This window comes from Peromyscus leucopus, chromosome 16_21, assembly GCF_004664715.2.
Source record: "Peromyscus leucopus breed LL Stock chromosome 16_21, UCI_PerLeu_2.1, whole genome shotgun sequence".
Lineage (NCBI taxonomy): Eukaryota > Metazoa > Chordata > Mammalia > Rodentia > Cricetidae > Peromyscus > Peromyscus leucopus.
The window spans coordinates 72,225,961-72,252,777 of NC_051084.1; the positions used below are offsets into that span (position 1 = coordinate 72,225,961).

The following is a 26,817-nucleotide window of genomic DNA, read 5'->3' on the forward strand; positions in this document are numbered from 1 at the left end:
CTGAAGAGTAGAGGGTACTCAGCTATAAACTGTAGTTAGACACCAAAGGAAATCATGGACCTGTGCTTCCCTTTAGGAATGGGTCTGTCTGGCTCTCTTGCAGTCTGGCCCACCTTGCTTTGGCTATTTCCTTCACCATTGTTGAAGTTGAGATTAAATGCTTATGGAAATTTGACTGTCATCACTCAGTAGATTCTGGGATTTCTCAGCGTGGTGATATACCCAGTGTCAGTTCTTCCTATAATGCATAGGAAGTTCAGCGTGTTGTACAGTGGTGAAGATCCCACTGGCACCAAAGTCAAACGAGTTTATCTCTTTAAAAATGAGTTCCAGATTAAAGAAGATGGGCACTATTTTTAACAGTTCTGTTCATGTTGTTTTAGAAAATTCGTTTGATAATTCCTTTTTCTGAAGGTAAAATAACAGAACAAAGTATTTACAAACTCTCTGGAAGTGGGAATTGGAAAACAATTTAAAAATCAGTATTTACAAAGCCTGAAACTAATTTTTCCAATATGATCACCAACTACACTTGAATTCTTTGTGTCATTCACCTATAATAGTAGCCTTTAAGTAATTTGCTCCAGGAATTGCCGAGAAGCTCACATGTGGCAGAGCACAAGATGTGGTGGGGTAGAAAAATCTTTCTTTTACTGACACTTTTCCATAGACTCTTAAGTCAGGGTTAGGCTTTGAGCTGCACCTCACTTGAGTGGACAAGATGGTTCTTAGGCAGTGAGTCCTGTTCCTACAACTATACAAGACTTCCACCCCTAATTCATTTTACCTGAACTTGCTGGTAAATTACATGTGCTAAAGTTACTCAGTCTTTCAAATACCATACTTGTATTGTAGCAGGCAGTACTTCTAAAACAGCAGTTCTCAATCTGTGGGTTACGACTTTTTTGGGGGTTATACAACCCTTTCACATGGGTAGCCTAAGACATCTGCATAACAGTAAAATTACAGTTATGAAGTAGCCATGAAAATAATGTTGTGGTTGGGGGTCACCATAACATGAGGAACTTTATAAAAGAGTCACAGCATTAGGAAGGTTGAGAACCCCTGTTCTAAAGGAAGAGTAGAGAGGAGTAGAGAATGTTCACAGATCATACAGCCTTACAATGTCCTATAGTCCATCAGTCCATGGGCATCCTTTATAGATCTATGAAAAAGATTGATACACAGTGCTGTACTTCCCTTTCAGACTGTTTTTTTTTTTTTTTTTTTTTTTTTTTTTTTTTTTTTTTTGCAAAGGGCTTAACACATTTATTCTGATAAACAAGTTTCAGACACTGGCAAGAAAGAATAAATTACACTAGAAATTTTTGCATGATAATTATTAGGGACTTACTTCTGGAATAAGAAATCCTCCTTAATAAAGAGCTACACACTGCCCTCTGATAGAACAGTGAATGTTCCCTAAAGTAAAAAATACACTGTTAATAGTTTGAGTATATATGCTTATGTTTGATTCACTTAGGATTCATATGTGTTCCTAGAAAGCCAAACCTGACCCCAGTTCAACCTGTGGACCACAAGAAACAGGAAATAAATTTGAATTATTTTTTTAATTTGAATTTTTTGTGAATTTTCTACATGATTACTGTATTTACATATTCCCCACCTCTTTCTCTACCCCCCACCATGTGTCCCTCTCAACTGACTATATCTCTCTCAGCAACCATTTATTGCCTGTAGCTGTTCATCTAAGAGTAGGGACTTGTGACATTTTTCTTATCCACATTGACATGTCAACTAATATTGTCATTAGGCAGCCCCCTCTTCTGGGATGTCACCTGAGCCTTAGGTGTAGGGGGTGCATTATAGATGGACCACTTGGGATTATGTCCCCTGTGGTTCTCCTCTGTGTTTATTACCAATTGTGGACCTTTGTAAAAAGCTCCCTACTGCATCTGTTGCATAAACAAGCTTCTTTGAGGAGAAGTGAAAATGATACTTATCTGTGGATAGAAAGATAAATATTTAGAATACAATTAAAATTCATTGGCAAAACTAGGTTCTCCTCTAGGACCTATGACCTCTCTCCATCCATGGGTAGTTGGCTAGGTGTTTAGTACCAGGTATGAATTCTCTCCTGTTGAGCAGGCCTTCAGTCTAATTAGACAGCTGTTTATTATCCCCAAACTAAAACTGCCACTATTAGACCTAGTCTTGCCAGGCTGCCATTGTTGTGGTTCATAGACTTTACAGCTGGGTGTGACTACTGAGTGCTTTTTTCCTTGGCAGCTTGTGTAGCACTTTCTTTTTTCTTTTTTTTTTTTTTTTTTTTTTTTTTTTTTTTTTTTTTTTTTTTTTTTTTTTTTTTTTTGGTTTTTCAAGACAGGGTTTCTCTGTGTAGCTTTGTGCCTTGTGCCTTTCCTGGAACTCACTTGGTAGCCCAGGCTGGCCTCGAACTCACAGAGATCCGCCTGCCTCTGCCTCCCGAGTGCTGGGATTAAAGGCGTGCGCCACCACCGCCTGGCGTAGCACTTTCTTATACTATGAGATCTAGTTCTTAGGAGGAAGCTTCTAGGTCAGTTCCACCTCAGTACCTCTGTGTCCTGTGTCCAAATCATATGATATCTTCAAATTCTGGGAGATAACCAAGGACAATGGCAATAGCCTGTGTTATTTGGAGATTCTTTTGGACTTCTGTGACCAACAACTCAAAGGGAGATGTTTCATGCCTGGCATGAGCATCATTGTTAGTGTTGGTCTGTGGGGGAGCATTATCACCCTGTGAGGCTTAATCTGTTTATATACTCTGTCTCTCTGTCTAATGTTCTATGTGTATCAATCTATCTGTGAATGACTAAATTTTTAAAAAGTCTTAACAAGTAGGTTAAATATCTTCCAATGGTGTATTTTACAGAAATTCTAGAAAAATAATAAATATTGGAAGTCATTTTGCCATACGTTCTTTGTAATTTTAATTTTAAAAAATGTGAGAATTAAAGTTGACAATGTCTTGTGACCCTAGCTATAATGAACTGCAGCTTTTGAGACTATTCTCACAGGGTTAATGTAAATATTCAAAATCAATTCATTTCAAAAGAATTACAGGAAAACCCAGTGTTTAAAAAATCCTAGACTCAATCAAGTAGGTGTTAAACCTCAGATAGTTTCATGGCTTACTTTTGTTTTTACCTGTTACTAAAAGAATTTGAATTCTGTGTTTATTCAAGAATGAGAATTGAATATTTAGAATTATCTGGCATTTAAGAGTACAAGTGAACAGACAGCAAAACCCCAAGTGTGTGTGTGTGTGTGTGTGTGTGTGTGTGTGTGTGTGTGTGTGTGTTTGAGCAAAAATACATTGTTTTTATTGTTCTTCTAGTTTGTTTCAGTTTTTTTGTTTTGGTTGTTGTTGTTTTGTTTTTTGAGACAGGGTTTCTCTGTGTAGCCCTGGCTGTCCTGGAACTCTCTCTGTAGACCATGCTGGTCTGCAATTCACAGAGCTCCACCTGCCTCTGCCTCCTGAGTGCTAGAATTAAAGATGTATGCTACCACACCTGACTAGGTGATTTTCTGGTGTTTGTTCAATTCAATTGAATACATTTTCCTACCTTGTTCTTGTGTGGTTGTGATAGACTTATCCCATACAAAATGGTCATTAAAAGAAAAGAAAGTAGAAAAGGAGGTGTAGGATATATACATAACCCTCTATACCCATGTTGGCTATGCTTAGTTAAACTACAAGTTGGCCTTTCTCATGAATCAATTTCCTCTTGGTGTTTCTATGCGCCATTCACCAAGCAATAACACCATCAGTAGTTAATGATCCCCAGAAGAAGCAGTTTCATCACACAGGACTGACAGTTGAGAGCCGCTGAAGACTGTCCTGTGTCTGAGTAGTTTATTACTAACTTTAGTGCTTGGATAGTCATTCTGTTTGTGTAGCTGTGATTACTATATAGCTCTGGTAAAGTCTGAACCCCTGTGTTATCACACGCCTTGAAGTGTGTGAGCATCGCTGTCTTAGGTGCAGCATCTGAAAAGCAAAGTTAATGGTATCAAGCCATTAAACTGAACTGTCTTTAAGGGTAAGAAAGGTTTAATGCTACCCTTAAGTGTAACTTAACACTCACTAAATATTTTTAACTGCAATAAAAGCATGTTAATTATAGACATAACTTCTTTATAAGGCCTCGTTTTTTTTTAAGTAGATTTTTTTTCTGAGAATATAAAAGCTTACTGAAACAATGTCTATTAGTAACTCATTCCATAAAGCACTGAATTTTTCCTTTGCTTTTAAATCAGTGAGAAAAAAATCCAAAATAGCACATGAAGTTTTTTGTTTTGAGTATATGTGTGAACTAAATTGAACGTAGAGTAAAGTGATTATTGACAAATTCCTTGTTAGTTTCATGCCATTGCTTTAATCATATTCTTTAAAAGTTAAGAATTTGCCCCTATTAAAAAAAAGAAAATAGGAATTATACTTCAGTGTTGTTACATGTACAAATTATTAGGTCTTATATAAATTAACATTCTGATCCAGCAAAATGGTACAACAGACAAAAGCACTTCGTGCACAAACCTGATGAACTGATTCTATCCCTGGGTTCCCAGGCAAAGGAAGAGAGTTGATCCCTGAAAGCTTCCCTCTGCTCTCACCATGGGTGGTAGGACATGCACATACCCACACACATGCACACACCCATACACATGCACACACCCACACACATGTACATGGTGATAGATATATGAACTAATGAGTTAATAACAAGTAGTATACTACATACCTAGCAGTAACCTGTCTTTCTTACATATTTTTAAATTTTCTTCCACTTCCTGAACTGTGTTTGTGCCAGTATTACTAAGATCAGTGTTTCTGACTAAGCTAGACCTTTACTTTTTAGTAATGACTTGACAGTGCATTTAACAAGATCCTGGTACACATCACAGAGAGCACTGAGTGAAGTCTCTATGAACTTGGCAAAGGCCTTTTCCAGTCTCCCCGCTCCCTTTCCCACTCCTCACCCCTATCCAAGCCTCCCCTACCCAGTGTGTGTATTTGCTCCTCGCTCTGGGATTAAGGAGCAGTGAAACTTGAATGAAGCAATGTGAAAAGACTGTAAAATAACACCTCACTGACTTCACATTAAACAGGAAAGTGCTGAAGATGTGTGCTCTGCATAGTTCTGAAGATGTTGCACATGTGGACAGTTGGAGACTGAGCACTGTCCTGGTCCCTGAGAAGAATGAGGAATGGCATGTGTCCCTTTTGCAGTGCCACAGGAGACGCAGCTGAACTAGTGCAGCCCGCCCTCACCAACAGCTTGAGTCTTGTCATAGACATAGATAAATTCTTTCTTTAAAACAACCTGCTTTTGTTGGAAACAGTGCGATGAAATTGACATAAGAATTTGAGCTGTAAGGAATGCTAAGGAAAATAATTTGAAATTTTCTTCCATGTCCTGGATTAATATTCATTCATTTTTTTTCATTGATCAATTTTTTTTCTCTAGTTGTGTCAGTTAAATATCTTCAAGGAAGCAATTCTGAATGTGTCAGTCATTTAAAATTCTCAGCACTGGTGCTTTTTGCTCTACTCTAGTTCCCCCAACACTCTTGCAAGACTAGTTATTTCTTCATAACTTGGAAGAATACCATTTAATTTAGTCATATTTTGTTCTTTATAGAGTGGTATATATTAGCCTCAGTGATTTGTGAGAATTAGAAGTGCACAGCAGTTTTTTCTTACACTACAAAGTTGAAAGATACTACATTCTGTGTTAGCCACTCTATTGTAGCAGTACACTAAGATCTGAAAGATAGATTAAACGTTGTTGAAATTATTATAACATTTAAAAAATATTTACCTATGTAATTTTTTATGAAAAAATGAGTAATGGCTATAGTAGAAAACACAGTCTAGAAAAAATACTCTTGATTAATTTGATAATATGAATATGAATGAATGTGTTTGATCGCATGATTTCTAATAACTGTGATGCTATATACACGTGGTTAGAGAGTATTCTGACACAGCTGTGCCTTAAATACAATACTCCTGAAGCAAGTATCCTCACATTAACCTCCAGATGGTTGTATTTGGTTTCATATTTTGCAAAAAAGTAAGATACTTTGCTTATCGTGTGTATGTGTGTGTGTGTGTGTGTGTGTGTGTGTGAAATTAATTTTTAAAGAATTTCTTTTTATATTATTTGCTAGTACTGGAAATTAAAATTTTTGATTCTCTGCAATATGCCAGAATTATATAGAATTCTTGCTGAAGTGTGCTTGGGAAAAGACTGTAAAAGAATTGTACCCCTGTTGCATAAAATTAGAAATCAATGAATCAAAATATATCAAACCAAATGCTAATTTTCTTGTACACATTACATATCAGTTGCCTAATTAGGCCTTTTGGAGTCTAAAGTCTCAAGCCTCACTCTTTACGTCATACAGTCATATCCAAGGATGTTTAGTGCCCTTGCTGTTTATTGACTTCTGCGCTGTATTCATTTACATGGGCAAGAAATCAACGTGAGAAGCAGTCCCTGAAAAACAGTTTAACTGATTAGTGATACCTATTTTTAGCCAAAAGAGAATTATTAATACTTTTTCATTTTCAATAACTGTGTACACTTGACCCTTCCAAAATATACAAGAGTAATGATTTTTCCTAACAAAGTTTTAAAATGAGTATTTTAAATAATTAAATGTAAGAATATAAATTTCTAAGTTTGACGATGGTGATTTGTTAAACATTTGTAAAAAGCTAATAAGTTCACAAAAATCAATAGAGAAACTGAAATTTTGGGAATGGTATTTTCAATAATGAACAACCTTAAAGGCACCACAGCTGCTGCACAGACTCCACATTTGTCCTGTCTTTCCTTGCTAAATAGTTGTGCTGTCTGTTTCATAGGAAACTTGTCTGTCCTTCCCAACTGTCATTCTTGTGTTTTACACACAGAAGAATAATGTGTAACACTGTGGTCTAATATAGAACTTTAAAAACTTAAAACTTATATTTTACAGTATTTTGTTTTGCTATGTAATGCTTTCTTAAAATTTAAATTATGCTATATTTTCAGTAAATAGTATTTTCTGACTGTGCTCTATTAATAAATTGTAACTCTTTCATTTTCATGAGGAAAGGATCCTTTGAGAAGCCTCGTTTTCTCATTTGTCTGGTCTCTGTACAGGCGATGGGTGCGGCTGCTGTTTGGGAGAGAGTTTCCACTGCAGGATCTGCTGGTGGTCTGGGATGCGTTGTTTGCCGACGGCCTCAGCCTGAGTTTAGTGGATTATGTCTTCATAGCCATGCTCCTCTATATCCGAGATGCTTGTAAGTACTTTGACCAGGTAGCCATGACTTTTTAAAATTGTTTTGCCTTTTAAATGTATTTTATATTTATTGTTGGATTTACACATATCTAAGTGTTTAATAACAAGAAATATTTTGACATGTTACAGGAAATCACTAAATGCCTTTTGTGCTAGTGAACCTTGTATTAGGTGATATGGGTGATGTCATCCTCAAAGAACTAGAATATTCTTTAGAAGGATTTTTCCAAATACTTCATGGCCATTTCAATCCCCTTAGTATATACTTTCGTGGACTGCATTGAAACCAGCATTTCAGATATGTCTAGAGCTCCACCTTCTGACGTGTAGCAGATATTCAAGTATATTTATTGGGAGATTGGAGCTGTTTTTATAATGCCAATCTTGCCAATGGGAAAATAAATCTGGACTATTTGACTCCAGATTTTTTGTTATATTTTAACAAATTTTATTCCTTACTATAGAACTCAGTGATTGATGTGTTCCTACCTCCTCAGAACCATCCTAGGGTGCTTTACCATGGCCAGAAAGCCAGGGCCTCAGTTTGTAGGACATATCAGAGTGTGTTTTAGATTTCATAATACTTTAAATAATTTTTCTTCTCAGTTTCCAAAGCAATATTTGTAAGCCAAAATATAATTAGGAAAGATTGTACTAAGTATTGTGATTGAATTAGGAAATAGAAAACGATTGTAAATGTAGGAATAAGTGACCACATTTTCTCCAAAAAACTGTGAAGATTTTTTTTTTTAATGCCTGGAAGGTCAAATAGTTTAGGCTTCTTGAGAGACAAAGTATAAAGTTCCTTCTTGTGGAGACAGAAGTAATGATAGAAGAATATGGAATATGGAAAACATTGGATGAAACATCTAAACAGTAAAGCAGAATTTTTGAGTAGATATGATAGACACTGAATTTTTTGGACATCCAATACTTACCTCCCTTTTAAAGCTGTATGTATTCTACATTTGCAAAAGAAAAAAAAGGAAGAAAAGAGAATGAAAAAATTCTCTTAGGGAAAAGAAAAATTCTTTTGGATAATATTTTCACAAAACTTTCCAAATCAGACTATTGAAATATGTTCTGATTTTCTGAAATTTTAAACAATTAACAATTACTCTTTTCATAATTTTGTCATATCACATACATGTATTAAAGTAATCATCATGTCTCTTATAGTAAGATCTATTCTTATTTTCTTAAAACATGGCAACTTTGGACAGCTGAAGCCCTTTCACATTTTTGTTGATTCTATAAAGCATGGGCACATGTGGGAAAGTACCAAAGTAATGGCATTGTTTATTCACCTCAGTATTAAATCTATAACAGCGGATGGTACCTCCTGAAGGTAGAGTGGGTCAGTATTCAGGGTTCAAGGTGCCCTTGTTCTAAAGGAGCTTGCCAGGGATAGACGTTTCTTCAAGTTACATGGCATCACTAGATTACAATTCTCATGAGGAAATAAGGTCATAAGACTAAAAAGGAAACAGGAGGGGTCTTGATGATCATCTCTGAGCAATAAGTCACGGGGCTCTTGACACATTCAAAGCAGCATAGTAGTCACAGTGTGGACGAAACCGAGTACGACAAGACCGGAGCTGGGAGGTCAGGTCAAAGTCATGACAGCATTCCAGAAGGCAGACGGTAAGATGGAGAATAGTCAGAGCTAAGCATAGCTCAAATACGAAAGCTAGCGGGAATAGGCAGTCCAAAGAATGACTAGATAATTGACTAGGAAATTAAAACCGCTAGGAATTTAAGTGTGGTTTAAGCTTTGACCATACTGAGTTTCAGATTCTTGTGAGAAACCATAACCGGAAGACATAAAATATTACCGTCATTGTTAGTATCAAGGATGTATAGAGTTGCAAATAATTAACAGGTTTTTATTATGTCAAACCATAACAATGGGTATAGCCTCTTAAGAATAAGGTCATCATAGTATCCTAGTTTGTTTGTGGTAGTCTTGGTTTACAAATCTGTTCCAAAGCAGCAATTATTAATATTCTGTCTTTTCATATGAAATACTTCCCATGAGGATATTAAGAATCACACAGACGTGCTACCTAAGTTGGCCATATACAGCAAGAGAATGTGGGCAAATGTGGAACTCTGCACATAATATTGGTGTTTAAGAGAAACTGGGAATGGAGGATGGAGCCCCATTTAAGAGCACTCAACTAGTACACATGAGAGTTTTAATCTGTAAGAGTGGGGACTAGAAGAAGGGCTTATATTACAGCCTCAAAGAACTATTGCTGGTTTTCAGTTTCTAAGCACGTGCATTCCTATATAAATACAACACATGTCTAAAAATCCACAGATAGGATCTACATATGAGAAAGAACATATGGTATTTGACTTTTTTAGTCTGGGTTACCTAACTTAATATAATAGTCTCCAGTTCCATCCAGTTTACTGAAAATTTCATAATTTCAATATTCTTTGTGGCTTAATAAAAACTCCTCTGTGTATGTACCCCATTTTCACTATCCACTCATCTGTTGATGGACATTAGGCGGATTCCATTTTCTTGCTATTGTGATTAGAACAGAAGTATTATCATTTTTATTGCATTATTTTTCAACCAAAAAGATGACCTAATAAAGAACAAAGATATGGCATGTATCTAGACATCTTTCAAGAACAAAAGAACAGAAGAGAAAGATAAAGGAGCACTGATGGAGATGTGTCAATCCAGAAGGAGTTTCTCCTTCAGGAATCAGTGCAAGCTTTTCCTATTCTAGTGCTGTGTCTGTGAAAATCAAAATTACCTGTACATTTGTTTCTTTCTGTTGTTTAAGCACGCAGTCTACTCAGTTCCTCAGTGAGAGGCAGGATTTTGTCTGTCTTGATTTCCTTTTTAAATACAGCATCTAGAAGAGGGCCTAATGCATAGTAAGTCTTCAAATCAATGTTTACTGAAGAAAGTGACTGAGGAAACAAGGACCCTGAGTAGGAAGACTGTGGCAGACAGGCTGTGTGGCAGCAGTGAAGCTGGTGTGAGAAGGAAGCACCAGTTTTGAGGGGCAGAAAACAGAAAATGAGGAAAACCCCATAACAGAAGAAGAAGCTCATGTGCTGTGGAAGAGGAAGAATGGGGTAGGTGCTTGATAGCCAGAGTGAGTGTGGCTGGCAGGATGAGCCTTGGGATAGCTGAGATGAGTCAGAGACCCAGCAGGCATCCCCGGTTGTGCTCAGCAGTCCCAGGAGACTGAAAGGGGTAGATGGTCTACAGACTTCCAGTTAGGCCCACCTTCAAATGAGTGAGGGTAACCGTCAAAGTAGAGGCCATGGGGTGTGGTTTAAGAGACTAGATTGGGACATATAAAGACTGACGCACAGCCAGGAAATGACTGCAAAGAAATTACAGTACCAAGGGGTTGGAACCAGGGGGGGGAAAGTAAAGCGTAGAAAACTGTGGCCACACAAGAGGAAACAGAGCACTTGTAGACTTAGCTGGTATGGACAAGTTAGTGAAGGAAAGGAAGTCACTTAGAAAATTAAGTTGAAGATTAGATTTTTCTTTGGTTCTCTATGGGTACCTCACCAAGAATCATAAAAGGAAAAGAAGATAAAGAAAAAATAATAATTAAAGAGTAAGGCACAAAGAAAATAACCAAGAAAGTGATTTTTAATCAGGCATTTATTCAAATAACCAGTATTTCAACACATGTTTACCAAGTTACTACTATTTACCAGACCTTGGTATAAATATACCTTTCTTTCTCATTTACAATGTAAAAATACCTCTCATTTGTCTCATATTCTATTTGACTTTAGATATTTTGTGTTGTTTTGTTTTTCTGAGATCAGGTCTGAGACTGGGAATCCTGCTTCAGCCTCCAGAGTGCTGGAACCATGGGCATGTTCTACCTTGCCCTTCTTTCTACCTGTTGATTTTCTTAGTCAGGAAGTCTCTCAACTGTGTCTGATGTAATTGATTTTTCTCTCTGAACTTTTTGTATCTGGAAAAGTTTCTTTCTTATCACTTCCACCTTCTTTCTGCTTTTGTTTTTGCTGGCGGAGGTAGTGGCTAGTTTTATAGTTTAAATTCCATTTTTCTTTTTAATAAATACCTAATATACACATGTGCACACACACACACACTAGAGTGAAGTATGGTATTTCAGTATATGTATATTATATGTAGTCATTAAACCAGGTAACTATCATTCTAGTCTCATTATTTCCTTATATTTGGACCTTTGAGCTCCATTCCTTGTCTTGTTTTGATTTTTGTTTTTCGTTTTGTTTTGTTTTTTTCAGTCAGAACATACTGAAATGTGTTAGAATACTCTAAGGTCCCTGTTTTCTTTAGCCATTCCCTGGCTTGCCGAGTGTGGCAGTTGTGTTCCTTGGGTCTGACGTGCTATTCTTTTTTATTGTGTGCCGGCTTTCTGCTTTCTCCTGAGCCACTGTCTGTCTGTGTGCCAGTGTTTCCATCTGCCCCACCCCACAGTTCCTGCGTCTCTGTTTCCCATTTAACAGCATGTTCAACATCATACTGTAGCTGCAGAATTTCAACTACAGATTGAATTTGTCTTTTCTAGAAAACCTTTAGGAACCTCAGTGATTAAAAATAAAGGCTCTAAAACTACATGGCAATGCATGTTGAAGCTTGTCAAAGCACAAATCTCAGTTCTTATTTTTGAAGGAATGTTTAAGTATTCCCTGACTCCAGCTCACTCCTCTCTGACATAAAATATAGTAACCACATCAGGTATAGACTAATGTAACCTCTCAGTTACTAATATCATTTATATCACTTTGTAGTTTAGCTTAACAGTCTTTGAAAATTTCTCTAATATATCATAACAAATTATCTGTTTTAATGCATGTTTGTATTGTGTGTGTACGTGTGTTGGTATACTTGCCAATATGGAGGCAAGATGTTGAGATTGTATGTTTTATTCAGTGGCTTTTCCACTTTTTTTTTTTTTTTTTTTTTTTGAGACAGGGTCTCTCACTAAATCTAAAGCTTGCCATTTCTTCCTGAGTGGCTCATCAGCTAGCTTCATGGATTTATGTAGTTGGAAGTTTTTCTGTGTCCTGGCCAGCCGGTGGTTGGGACAAATCTCTCCCACTCGCATCCAAAGCTGCTTAGTCCCAAGGAAATACACAGAGGCTTATATTAATTATAACTGCTTGGCCATTAGCTCAGGCTTATTACTGACTATCTCTTACACTTAAATTAACCCATAATTCTTATCTATGTTTAGTCACATGGATTGGTACCTTTTCTCAATTCTGCCTTGTCATCTTGCTTCCTCTGTGTCTGGCTGGCGACTCCTGACTCTGTCCTTCCTCTTTCCCGCATTCTCTTTGTCTACTTGCCCGCCTATACTTCCTGCCTGGCTACTGTCAAACAGTGTTTTATTTATCAACCAATCAGAGCAACACATATTCACAGCATGCAGAATGACATCCCACAGCAGATTGACCTGTCGCCACCTCCCAGGATTGGGGTTTCATACCACCACGCAGCTTTTGTGTGGGTATTGAGGATCTGAACTCTATGCTTAGGCATTGAGCACTTGACTCATCGAGCTGCCTCATCAGCTCCTGCATTGCGTTTTCTTAAGAGAGGTTTTAGTTCGTTGCAAAAGACAGAAACTACAGTACTCATTGATCGTCTGCCTCTATACACACCTGAGCTTCCTCTGCCATCAACACCCCACATCTGCAATGCATTCCTTAGAATCTCTAAACTGACATAGACTGGTCATCATCACCCTAAATCCATAGTTGACTTGTTCACTCATGAACACCTAACATGGGGTACTTAGATAAACAGAAGTTTATTTTGGCTCACAGTTCTAGAGGTTCAAGTTCAAGGTCAGGCAGTACCAATGATTTATCATGCTGGAATCTAATGACAGAAGCAAGTGAAGAGACAAAAGTGAGCTATCAGGAGCCAAGAAGGGGAGAGAGAGAGAAAGTGGGCAAGACAGGCTTAAGTCCCATAATCTGTCTTAGTCACTGTTCTATTGTTAGGAGACATCATGACCCAAGCAACTCTTACCTAGGGAAACATTTAATTGTGAGCTCGCTCACAGTTTTAGATGGTCATCATGGTGGGAAGCAGACAGGCATGGTGCTGGAGCAGTACTGAAAGCGTTACATGCCCATCCTCAGGCAAAAACAGACGAATAAGACTGAGTCTGGGCTTTTGAACTTGAAAACTCACCCCCAGTGACACACCTTCAGCTAGAGCACATCTACTCCAACAAGGCCATGCCTCCTAATCTTTCCCAAACAGTTCTAATAACTGGGAACCAAGCATTCAAATGTATGAGCTGATGAAGGTCATTCTCATTCAAACCACCAAGGTCTCTTTCAAGGCTATAACTCCTTGATCTCAAGACCTCCCACCAGACTATCTCATTGCATCTTCCAATACTGCCATTACTGAAACTAAGCCTCTTTTTTGTTGTTGTTGTTTTTGTTTTTGTTTTTGTTTTTGTTTTTGTTTTTTTGGTTTTTTGAGAACAAAGCCTTGAAGTCTGTGAAGGCTTGACTGTCCTGGAACTCTCTCTCTGTAAACCAGGCTGGCCTCAAACTCACAGAGATCCACTTGTCTCTACCTCCCAAGTGCTGGGATTAAAGGCATGCACCACCACCGCCTGGTTAAACCAAGCCTTTTTATATGGACCTTTTATAGTCTAGCCACTGTATAGATTTCCACCATTAGGAAATCATGGATTTTTACTACCATAAAATTCCTGTGTGGTCTGCCTATTCATCCCTCTCTCCTGAAAGGTCTTAGAAACTGTTGATCCTTGTATTGTCTTCATTGTTTTTCTGGAATGTCATATACTTAAGGTAATACAATGTGGAACTTTCCGGAATGGCTTAATTTAGTGATGTGCATTTAAGTTCCTCTAGTTTGCACTTCCCTGACATGTACAAGGTGCCAGGTTCAATCCCCAGTGCTAAATAATACTGTTAGCTGCTGATGTATGTACCACAGTTTGTTTATCTTTCCCCACCTTTCTGGAGAATATCTCTATGTCTTTCACATCATTTCACCTCAACACCCAGTGTCCACTCAGCATTACACCTCTGTTTGCCTCCAGGTGTTGGTGGAAGCCCTTGCCCACCTCAGATTTCCGTTTAAGGAGTTATCCCAACCCTTACACCATTACCAGCAATGTTCTTTGCTGCAAACACTAATCTTCACTTCCAGTGGAATATGCAGAGAAATTTAAGACTGTTCTTAGGATTGAACTCAGTATTTGAAATAAAACATTTTATTCTTTTAATCGCTAATGAAGTAAGAAGATAGAGAAACAGTGGCTCAGAGTACCCTTGCATAGGATAGGATTTCAGTTGCCTCCTCTCCATAAATGGTTCACATCTGCCTGTAGCTCCACCTCTAGGAGATCCAGCGCCCTCTTCTGGGCTCTGTAGACAACTGCAGTCATGTATATTCTTATAGACACACACTTGCCCCTTAAACATAATTTAGAAATAAAATCTTTAAAAGGGAAAGTGGAGGAAAAAAATGAACTATGTGCATTTAACCAACATCACACTTCCATCAGGTACCAGAGCCACTCCTGGAGCTAGCTGGCTTTGCTTGGGCAGTGCACACACCCTAAGCCCTGACCTTCCATATTTGGATGAGTCTTACAGTTGGCAGTGTTGCACATTTTAAACCAGATCTTCTGGAATATAGAGCTTATGCTTTCTCTGTTCTCTAGTTAGAGTAAATTCTGTTGAATTATATTAAACTTAAAAAGTAGTAACAGCAAAGGAACCCTTGTTTTCTGGTTCATTTAAAATCCCATTTTATATATTATGATATTATAGTAGAAAAGTCGGAATGGTTAAGGTCTTTATATCATAGAAGACTTTTTTGCTCCAGCTATGTATTTTTTTCACTGCATGTGGTAAGCCCTCATAAATATTTTTTTCAGAGTGTGTAGCATTCATTGGATGTCTTTTGCATGCCAGGTGCCTTACAAGGCACTTACATATAGGCATTATTATGTAATGAATTATGAATGAGCCTTCAGGTTTCCTTATCCGATTGTGTGTGTGTGTGTGTGTGTGTGTGTGTGTGTGTGTGTGTGTGTGTATACACCTGAGTACAGAGACCAGAGGCAATAGATCCCATAGAGCTCAAGTTACAAGTCTTTGTAAGCCACCTACTGTGGGCACTCAGAATAGAAGTAGAGTCTACTGCACTAGCAGGAAGTGCTCTTAACTACTGAGACATCTCTGCAGTCCCCATTGTTTTGAATTTTATATGAAGCCTTTGATTATTTGTTCTGTATGCCAAATCCATATATAAGTATAAGAACTTACGCCCATTTCCAAATACTTACTGCACCTGGCTTATATGTTAAGGACATGTTTTAGTGTCTATTTGTGGCTTCTCTGAGGTTGAAACACAGTTTTTAGAAGCCATCTGCAATGTGTCTTCTTTTCTTTCTGTATATAGACACCCTTGTCATAATGCTGTCTGCTAAAATGGAGGAAAACATTAGACACTGGTGAAAGCCAAGGCTTTCATTTCAACCAACTGTCAGGAGCCCTTGGCCTGGGAAAAATTGTTGTCTACTTTGCACCACCATGCATGTCTTCATCTGTAGAAGGGAGTGTATGGATGGATTACTTTTCTTAGCAAGGAGTGGGAGTCTTATGGGATGGCTATACAGTGTATTGCAAGTTTCTGGTCATGCTGCTGGTATCTGAGAGGGCATAGCTGTTGTTTTGATTTGAAGGACATTAAAGGAAGTCATTCCATTTTTTGGTAATCTTCCATTTGCCTTGTTACTCTGAGAAATTGTATCTTCATATAAAATTAAATAATTTGGAGAAAAATATTCATAAATGTTAGTTGTAGGTAGCCAACAGTGAGCTATACATAATCTATGTTGCTTTCAAATTTCTCCGTATAGTCATATCTCTGCTTATATTTACTGATTTGACTACATTTTGTTATTATTTCTCCTGGAACTATACAGACCAATTCCTTCAGAACACTTTACAATAGTTGTGGACCATTTAAAGGCAGAGACAAATCAGTCAGCTTTACTCCATGTGGAGCTGGTACTGCTTGTGAGAGACTTGAAGGAGGGAGGGAGGGAGGGAGGGAGGGAGGGAGGGAGGGAGGGAGGGAGGGAGGGAGGGAGGGCGGGCAGATGTATCCCAGCATCTGTGCCACTCGCATAGGAACCCTAGATAGACTGTTCCTTGTCAGTGGCTGAGGCACAAAGAGAGAGACTCTCCAACCCTGAGTTCACTCAAGAACAGCAAGGAGTCATACCCTGGGTCACACCTACTGCACAGGTGCCAGGCTGAAAGGGTGACAGGGAAACTACTCAAGGCCACACCAAAGTAACAGGGGCTTCTTAGGTGTTACTGGCAGTTACTCAAAGAAGTCTTTATACTATTAGAAGAGGTTTAGGTTCAAGAGTTCTGGACAGGAAAGCCCTTGGTGGTTTTTCATGAAAGAGCCTTTTTTTTTTTTTTTTTTTTTTTTTGGAGCTGAGGACCAGACCTAGGGCCTTGTGCTTGCTAGGCAAGTGTTCTACCACTGAGCTAAATCCCCAACCCCAGAAAGAGCCTTTTTGTTGCCTGGTATGCCTTTAATCCCAACACTCCAAAGGCCTAAACATGGGGGTTTCTGTGAGTTGAAGGCCAGGCTGGTCAAAGCTGGTTAATGATATGGCAAAAACATAAAAAAAAAAAAAAAAAAAAAAAAAACCTGGAAAATAAATAAATAAAAAGTGAGTGCCTTTGAACAAAATGTGTTCATGCTTCATTGTGTTTTAAAAGCAAAATATTGAAGTGATGCTCAGAAGAGCTGATTCAGGGAAGGTTAAAAATAACCAGTGTTTTTGCCATGTCACTACTACCTGCTTTGGTAAAACAAGCATTGGATAAGGAACAATACTGCATTCATTTATATATTAAACAAAAATTTACTATAACGAGCAAAACCTCTGGGGGTGTAGTTCCGTGATAGAGTGCTTGCCTAGCATATGTGAGGTCCTAGATTCGACTCCACCCACTAATAAAAGGAAGGAAGGAACATGGGAGCTAGGGAAGGAGCAGGTAGAGACCGAGCAAATCTAAACTTTAGTGTTGTCAGATCCCTGCTACCTTGTTTTTAAACAAGCTTCTATAGTTTTTCTACATTGGGCATAGTTACCCAAGTGGGTATGTTAATGTTAATCCAGTGAGATGTCTGTGAGTATCTGTGCAAGAGAATGTTGTTAGCTTCTTCTTAACACATTGTTGTAATGCCTTCTACACTTTATAGATTCTCATAACTTCCAAGTCATGGGGACAGTATTATTGTGCTGGTCCTTCCAAATAAGGTCCAGTTGTACCCAGCTATCCTACAGACTCAGTAAGGCTGACCTTCCAGGTACCTAACCTACTGTATGGAGTAATGATGTTAAAGGACTTAGTGTTGACATTTGTATCCATTGTATCACTCGAATTCAAAGCAATATTTTTTTAAACAGCATTGTAGAACTACAAGGATAGTACAGACCCTGAATTTCAAATCATGTTACACCAAGGGATCACTGTGTGATTTGAGCAAGTGATTTACCCTCAAAAAGTATCATTCTTTGCATGTGTAGTACAAGAAAAAATATCCTGTGCTTATAATAACATGAGATAAGGCACATAAAGTTCTAAGCCTGAGTTCTTGCCCAAAGCCATTAGGATTCATCATCTTGGTGGAATTGCCGTTGGCTTTGCACCTTGGATTGTCTCTAGAACAAGGACTTCTTCCTTGTTGACCTCTGTGTTCTGGCTTAGCATGGGATCATTTCAGAGCAGGCACTTAACGAGTCATTGCATGGGATGATACAAGCAGTTTTCTAAAACTGTATGGCTGTTTAGAAGACTAAACTTTATGTTATAGAAGTTGCCAAACAGACTTGAGTGTCACTTTAGGCAACTGTAAAGACGACTCAGATAGGACCCTCAGATTCAGATTTGAGCACTGCAGCCAAAATGCATTCCATGGAACTCTCTGCCTCTCCTACAAGATATGTAGAAGTTATTTCCTGGGCAGGTACTAAAATTGAGTATCATTAGAGCATTTGAGAGAATAACTTTTTGAATTACCAGATCACTTAATTACCTGGTTTTTTTAACTTCTTCACTTTAAATGAAAACTGTACATTAAAACATTATACCATGATATCCTACCTTTTTTAATTTCTAGAGAAAAAAATGACAACAGGGAGCTGAGTGGGACTATAGAGAAATGAACAAATAGGAATTGGAGAGAGAGCAGGTAGGGTAAGTGAGTGCTTTACAAATGAAAGCAGATGTGTGAAATTACAAGCTGTCAGATCAGCAATGGAAGTGAAGATGATAAAGTAGTTCCCTACATAGTGTATAATTATTCATTTTGCCCGATCTAGTCTCCTTTCCATAGTGCTCACAGGAGGGAGCATGGTAGAGAGATTCCTCAAGAAGTAGCTTTTCCAGCTACCCATGGTTTGCAAAAAATCCATGAATGCAGCAAAGGCTTAGGGAAAATTCTTGTGTGAGGGCTAGACCTTTTCTATCTGAGGGGAAAAATAAGGACACACACACACACACACACACACACACACACACACACACACACACTTCTTCTACATTATTCACTCACTGTTTACTCACTCACTCTCACCTTGCTCTCCCTCCCACAGCCAAACTCTGGACAATTATATGTTGCATTCTCAGGGTCTGACCCATTCTCATAACACATGATAAGCCACACAGTTTTTCTCAGGCTAGGAAGGTCTTATTGACTAGCCAGTGAGTAACACTTGGTCAAGCACATAGCCTGAGTGGTTAGTGTTCCCAGACAGAGAATTACATTGAAATTCAGGACTTAACAATAACAGTAGTTGGCTGAACCTTGAGTGGTTGGGGTACATGCAGAAAGAGAATTACTGCAGAGGGTATGTGCACCAAAGTTGCTTCAGTGCTGATCTTGATTTAGCAATAAACTCCTGGGAACTTATCTTTGTATAGTCTCAGCTAGTCTGTTTTGAATTTGTTCTGAAATCTAAAATTAGCTGTCTTTGTGACTGACTGTTGTGTTCCTGTGTCAGTTATGAAAAATATTCTGGTATTATTAGAATTACACAGTTTAAGCAGAAATCATCTTCCTGACCATCCACAGTAGTATGTGCGCCAAAAAATGTAAAACACACTACCATGGGGCTGGAACACCACAGCTATTCTTTTTAGAAAGGTAAGTGGTGGCACATGAGAAAGTTAGAAACAGAAAACAATCAGTTTCCACAGCCAGTGACTCTCAGACTTTGCCTAGTAGGGCTCCCCAACAGAGAGTCCTCATCTAGTTGTCACTCCGATGGCCTCCTGCATCCAGCAGCAGGAAAAAAAAAAATCTAAGAATGAAGTTTTTTTTTCATTTGCCTTATTTCCCTTAAATCACAGTTGTTCTCCTGTGGGACATTTTTCAAGTAATTTACTAATGAACAAGATTTGGTTACAACTATAGGAAGCTGTAACTATAAAGTTTCCTCACAGTCAGTGTTGCAGAAGCAATCACTGTGGCTCACAAAACAAGTGTCATTCATGGGCCCGACTGTGACTACTGTGACAGATAGGTTACCAGGAAATAGGATAGTTTACACAGATCTGTCTTAAAAGAGATGTTTAATTGTACCCATAATTAGGTTGATTTGAAAACAGTCTGCAGAATAAAAGCTGATCAAGGAAGATTTTTACTTTTCTCCTCCAATAATTTCTTTTTACTTTTAGAAAAACCAATAATTGTGGAAAATTGTATTTTTAATTTTAAATTGTGTGATACATATATAAAAGAATGAGAATGGTGTAAATTATGAAGCATAGTGACCAAGGTAAGTACTATTTTATTAGAATTTTTAACTGCTTCCCCACTTACAAGGTTTTTGTTACTAATTTCTCAGCAGCAAAGCTAAAGGTAGCCATATATGGCAGCAGATATTCAAGCAGCTAAGAGTGTGTTTATGATGCAAAGCCCCAGGAGTGTGTCTGTTCCTCTCCGTCCTGCCACGCCCTGCAGGGAGCGCTAGTGTGTTAGGTTGTAGCTGAAACGCACTGATTCAGAGGGCATTTGAGGAAGAGCTCCTCTCAGGACAGACTTTTGTCCCATCACTTGAATTATTGCATCACTTGCTTTGGTTCTCAGTTATTTTCTTATATGCACCATATAAACAGTATTGTATCTGAATCCTTTTTCCCTCTTATTTAGTGATTTCTAGTAACTACCAGACCTGTCTTGGCCTTCTGATGCATTATCCACTCATCGGGGACATACACTCACTGATTCTTAAAGCTCTGTTCCTTAGAGACCCAAAGGTAAGCTTTCTTGGAAGGTTTTAAGTTGTGTAAAGAATGAGGTTCTAGCCGGGCGGTGGTGGCGCACTCCTTTAATCCCAGCACTTGGGAGGCAGAGCCAGGTGGATCTCTGTGAGTTCGAGGCCAGCCTGGGCTACCAAGTGAGTTCCAGGAGAGGCGCAAAGCTACACAGAGAAACCCTGTCTCGAAAAACCAAAAAAAAAAAAAAAAAAAAAAAAAAAGAATGAGGTTCTCCAACTCATGTATTCTTAATGATTGTTGTAAGTTATAAGCCAGAGTTCACATATGTCATTGGCCAGCATGTTAGCAAGTGAATTCAGTGGGCATTGTCCTGAGAAACTGCACCCAGCCTGTGCCCCTATTCCTCAGCAGGTCGTATTCACCTCCTGCCTTCCTGTTAGTTTAAGGAAATATTTACACAACTGCTTCTTACAGCCAGACTTCACTATCTTTGATCCCCTCACAGGGGATGACTTATTCAAGTAGGGCTTCTGGGCCATATGAAGATCAAGAAAAAAGAGCTATACTAAGGAGTAGGCCTGTATGAACTTATCACAAAATGGAACACTGAACTGTGATATGAATATGTGTGTGTGTGTGTGTGTGTATTATCCTATTTTGTACCTTACAAGTAACCTAATAAAAATTCAGACAGACCTTAACACTGATTTTTTTTATTTGAGTGTAAAGCAATTCATCAAAATTTTCTTCATACTTCACACACAAAAAAAGTGTGCTCTTTTACAACTAACGTTGTATTTCTTGAAAATAAGAACATTTAATGATCTAAAAAAAAATTGTGAATACTTGCTGTTTTTGAGCCAAACAAAAATATTGGATGAAGAGTAAGAGAGAAAGCTTAGTATCAGAATGCAAGTATCAGAACGCCAGGCATTGGATGGTAATCCCAGTCTTTGGCTCTTTGGGAACTCTCCCAACAGTCATGTTGGCAGTTGTCAGACTGTCTCTGAGTCAGTCAGTCTGTCTGTGAGTTCAGTTGCCAAAGCTCTGCCTGTTCATCTTGAGTGTCCAAGTTTTTTTTGGTTTTTTTTTTTTTTTTGGTTTTTCGAGACAGGGTTTCTCTGTGTAGTTTTGGTGCCTGTCCTGGAACTCACTCTGTAGACCAGGCTGGTCTCGAACTCACAGAGATCCACCTGGCTCTGCCTCCCGAGTGCTGGGATTAAAGGCGTGAGCCACCACCGCTTGGCTGAGTGTCCAAGTTTAATAGCAATCTGATTCTGAAAGATTTTTTACCTCTCTGTGGTTGCTGACATTAACTTATCTTTGAGTATATTTTCTATTATATGACTTAGAATTCCCCTTATGCCTAATCTGCTTTTTATAGAAACACTAACCTTTATAGCATTTCTATTATACAAAACAATTTTATTAAGCAACAAAATACAATCTGATTTCTTTGCATAAAGAAGTATCCATTTTTAGATATGGTTTATGAATACCAGTATTTGTATTTTGCATTTCTGTTTTTATCTGTACACGTGTATGTAAGTCATATGTACTCTGTAACTAAAACTCCCACAGGATGATCAAGTAGCTACAGAAGTTGTAAAGTGAAGTTGCTAATCCATGATGAATTTTGATCTACAGGCTTAAAGCTGTATTCTGTCAGCTCAGCTTTAGGAATTCTTAGGATTATAAAGTGGGAGATTAGCTAAATCTCAATTTCCTATTTGTTTTTAAATAATATTTTTTAACTCTTTGATAATTTCATATATATTTTGCATGTATTTACCGTCTTCCTCAAACTCCTCCCAGATCTGTCTCCATCTCCCTACCTACCCAGCTTCATGTCCTTTTTTTGTTTTAAACCCATCCTGTCCATCTGTGCTGCCCAAGTACTCTTTAAGTGTAATGATATTCCCTGGAGTATGGTCAGCCTACCAGGTTTCACACCCAGAAAGAGAACTGACTTTCTTTCCCAGCAGTTATCAGTTGCCTCAGCTAAGGTAGGACTTGCTCCTCACTCTCCCCTCCATGTGGGGATTTTGTCTAGCTTGCGCTTGTGCAGGACCTGAATATTCTGTTAGAGCTGCTGTGTCTGGAAAACACTGCTTTGCTGTAGTCATCCACCACCTCTGGCTCTTCGACTCTTTCTGCCCCCTCGTCCCCTCTTCTGCTATGATCCCTGAGCCTTGGAGAATGGAGTGAGATAAAGATGTCCCATTTGGGGCTAGGCACTTCTCAGTTTCTTATTCTCTACTTGTTGACTAATTGTGGGTATCCATGAGTCTTAGGGTTCTACTACTGAGATTTGGGGAGGAAAGGGTTTATTTTCCATGTTGCTATTGATTATCGAAGGAAGTAAGGACAGGAACTCAAACAGTAGAATCCTGGAGGCAGGAGCTGATGCAGAGGTCATGGAGGGGTGCTACTTAGTGGCTTGCTTCCCCTGGCTTGCTGAGCCTGCTTTCATATAGAATCCAGGACCACTAGCCCAGGGATGGCATCATCTACAATGGGCTGGGCCTTTCCCAGCCATTTAGCTGGATATTATGGAGGCATATCCTCAACTGAGGCCCCTTCCTCTCTGACGACTCTAGCTTTTGTCAAGTTGACACACAAAACCAGCTAGTACACCACATTAATCACCATCTACAGCAGGAAGAAAACTTCTCAGATGAGTTGAGAATCAATGTCATCAGTAATCCATTTAATACCATGTGCATTTAACAGAATAGGAATATGACATCTCTTGGATCCAAGTCCTATCTAGCTAGTGATTATTGGCTCTGGTAGCAGTGTCCAGTTTGGGTTCTAGTGGAGCCAGCCTTAAATCTAATCAGAAAGTATTTGGTTGCTTCCATACTGTCTGTGCCTTATTGCACCAATCTATTCCCTATTGTAGCTTGCGTGATGAGATTAATTACTTTTCTGCACTGGTGCACCTCCCAGCAATGTGAAAGCTACCCAACAGGGATTAGGATTCTGGTTAGTACCTGCTTGGTTTTCTTATCTATGTCTTCAACAATAGTGTCTTACCTTCAAGTTCTGGAAAGTACCAAAACAATGTGAATAGTACGTAATACCTGGGGTCTATAGAATCCAACTGGCCAACAGTTCCAAAGGAAGTAACCCATTCCTGGGACTGGGCTTTTCTTTTCTATCTGTAGTATCTAGTGTTATCAAATAAATCCATCTAAACTCTTTTTATATGTGTTATTATTTCAGGGTTTCTCTGTGTAGTTTTGGAGCTCGCTCTGTAGTCCAGGCTGGCCTCGAACTCACAGAGATCCACCTGCCTCTGCCTGCCAAGTGCTGGGATTATTAAAGGTGTGCACCACCACCGCCCAACAAGATCTCAAAGTTTTAATGTAGTTACTTAGTGCTATTAAGTTTCCTCTCAGGACTGCTGTCTTGGTCAGCTTTCTATTGCTGTGATAAAACACCATGACGAAAAGCAATGTGGGAAGGAAAGGATTTATTTCATTTTATAGCTTATAGTTAAGCAACCAGGGAAGTCAGGGCAGGAAGTGAAGGCGGTACTCTAGAGGCAGGAGCTGAAGCAGAGACCACTGAAAAGTGCTGTTGACTGACTTGTCCGCACTAGAGCCTGAGTTGGGCCCACCCGTCACAACCAAGAACATGAATTACAGGCCTGCCCACAGGCCAGTCTGGTGAGAACATGTTCTCAATTGAGGGTCCCTCTTCCAAAATGACTCTAGCTTGTGTCAAATAGACATTAAATCAGCCAGCACAAGTGTTGTCATTGTGCCCCATATAGTTTGGTATGTTGTGTTTTCATGTTCATTTAATTCTAAGAATTTTTAAATTTTTTGTTAATTTCTCCCTTGCCCCAATTTTCATTGAGTAAAGTGTTGCTCAGTTTCCAGAAATTTGTGCACTTCCTGTCATTTTTGTTGCTGGTGACATCCAGCTCTGCTCCGGTGTGCTCAGGTAGAATGCAGGGTGTTATTTCAGCTTTCCTATACTGTGGGGACTTGCTCTGGGTTGTAATAGGTGATCAGTTTTGAAGACAGTTCCATGGGCTACAGTGAAGAAAGTACAGTATTTAGTTTGGGAGTACAATGTTCCTAGATGTCTGGTAGATTTATGGGTCATTTGACTCCAAGGTTTCTCTGTTTGTTTGTTTTTTGTTTGTTTGTTTGTTTGTTTGTTTTTTCCGACTCCAAGGTTTCTCTGTTTGGTTGTTTGTTTTTTTTTTTTTTTTTGTTTGTTTGGTTGTTTTTTGTTTTTTTTTTTTTTGTCTGAATGACCTGTCTATTGGAAAGAGTGGGCATTGAAGTTTACCTACCATCACCTGATTGGAGTCAATCTGTGGTTTTATATCTAATAGTATTTCTTTTATGAAAATGGGCACCACCTGATTGGTGCATAACTGTTTAGAAATTTAATGTCCTCTTGGTTCATTTTTTTTTCCCTGAATGAATATGCAGTATCCTTCCTGATCTCTCCTGACTAGTTTTTGTTTAAAGTCTATTTTGCTAGATATTAGAATAGCTACACTTGCTGTTTCTTAGTTCAATTTGCTTGGACAAAAAATATTTTCTCTATCTTTTCACCTGAAGCTGGTATCTGTTGGTGGTACTGAGGTGTGTTTCTTGGAAGCACCAAAAGGATGTGTCCTAATTTTCTTGTGAAGTCTGCTAGTCTGTGTCTCTTTGTTGAAGCATTGAGACGTGATATTGGGTTATTTTGTTGTGGCGGTGTTATTTTCTTAGACTTTTTTTGATGGACGGCTCTGTAGTTGTTTATTCCCTTCACCTTCTTAGGTGTGTATGACTTTCTCTCCAGACCAAAACATCCATCCAGTATTGTCTATAGAGCTGGCTTAAATTCCTAGAAATCTATTTTTATCATGAAATGTCTTCTTCTTCTGTTATAACTGACAATTTTGCTAAGTTATCTTTCAGAATGTGTAGAGCATCAGTCCAGACCATTCTGGTGTTCAAAGCAGTCTGCAGGTGTTATTCTAATCAGCCTGTCTTGGATCTTTCTCTCTTGCAGCTTGAATACTCTTTGTTCTGTGCAGTTAGTGTTTTGATTATCACGTGACATGGAATTTCATTTCTGTTCCTGTTTTCTTGGTATTCTGTATGACTCTTGTACCTTGGTAGACATTCTTTTGAGAAATTTTCTCCTATGATTTTCTTGAAAATATTTTCTATGCCGTTGACCTGGGTTTCTTCTCCTTTTTCTGTACTTATGATTCATATTGAGTTTGTTCTTTGTATAGTGTACCAGAGTTTCTCCATATTCTGTTCCCAGTGTTTTTTTTTTCCAGATGCAACATTTTTTTAGACTGATTTATACATTTTCTTTACCTTGTCTTCAAACCTTCATATTCTTTGTTCTTTATTCCAGTGGGTCCATTCTATGGGTGAGGATTTCCATTTTTTTTTATTTCATTGACTTAATATTTTCGTTTCCAGTTGTAATTTCAGATTTGCTTTTTTTCAGGAATTATGTTTCTTTATTAAATTCTATTTTCATAGCTTTGTTTATTTCATTCACTGTTTATGTTTTATAGTCTTCATTCTAGTATTTGCGCATATCTTCTTTGAGTTGCTTAAACATAATTATAATTGCCATTTTGAAATCATTATTTTTTGTATCAACTAAGTTGCTTTATTCAGGGAACATTATGATGAGGGTACTAATTTCTGAGGAGATATATTGTCTTGGTTATTCATGTTGTTTTTCTTTGAGGGATGGGACCTAGGCATTTGGAGTTAAGTCACTGATGATGTTTCTTGGTATAGATGTCTGGTCTCACCTTTATTGAGTGTGTTTGATCTTTGTTTGCTGGTAACCTAGCTTGTCAGAATTATGGACCAGTTGAATGGTACTTGGGGTTCAGTCTTGGGGAAAGTTGTTTTGGTGTGCAAATGGGAAGTCAGAAGTGGTCCCAATTCAGCTAGTATTGGTGCAACTTGTGAGCCTAGGAACAAGCCTCCTGTAGCGTTAGAAGATTCTAGCAGCTAATCTAGCAGCTTGTTTCTGCAGGCTGTTCTTGGGTGGCAGGGGCTGGAGTCACTATGAGTATATCATCTCCCTAGTGCACAGGATATTTTACCATCCTCAAGAGGAGGTGGTTGGGAGTCCCTTCTGGGGTGAAGTGACTGAGGTGAAATTGAGCCTGAATTTCCTATTTGTATGTGGTTAGCTTAGTGAAGAAAGAAATGAATATTGTATCCT

General features: G+C 38.5%; 1 protein-coding gene across 19 annotated transcripts in view; it reads left to right on the forward strand.

The window, feature by feature from the left end:
* Tbc1d5 (TBC1 domain family member 5) overlaps positions 1–26,817 on the forward strand; it is a 451,848-nt gene that overhangs the window by 324,880 nt on the left and 100,151 nt on the right. For all 19 annotated transcript variants that reach the window (XM_037199956.1, XM_037199955.1, XM_037199959.1 and 16 more), the window contains 2 exons: positions 7,161–7,303; positions 20,534–20,640. In XM_037199956.1, coding sequence (XP_037055851.1) covers positions 7,161–7,303; positions 20,534–20,640 — 250 coding nt within the window. The remainder of the gene's footprint in view (positions 1–7,160; positions 7,304–20,533; positions 20,641–26,817) is intronic.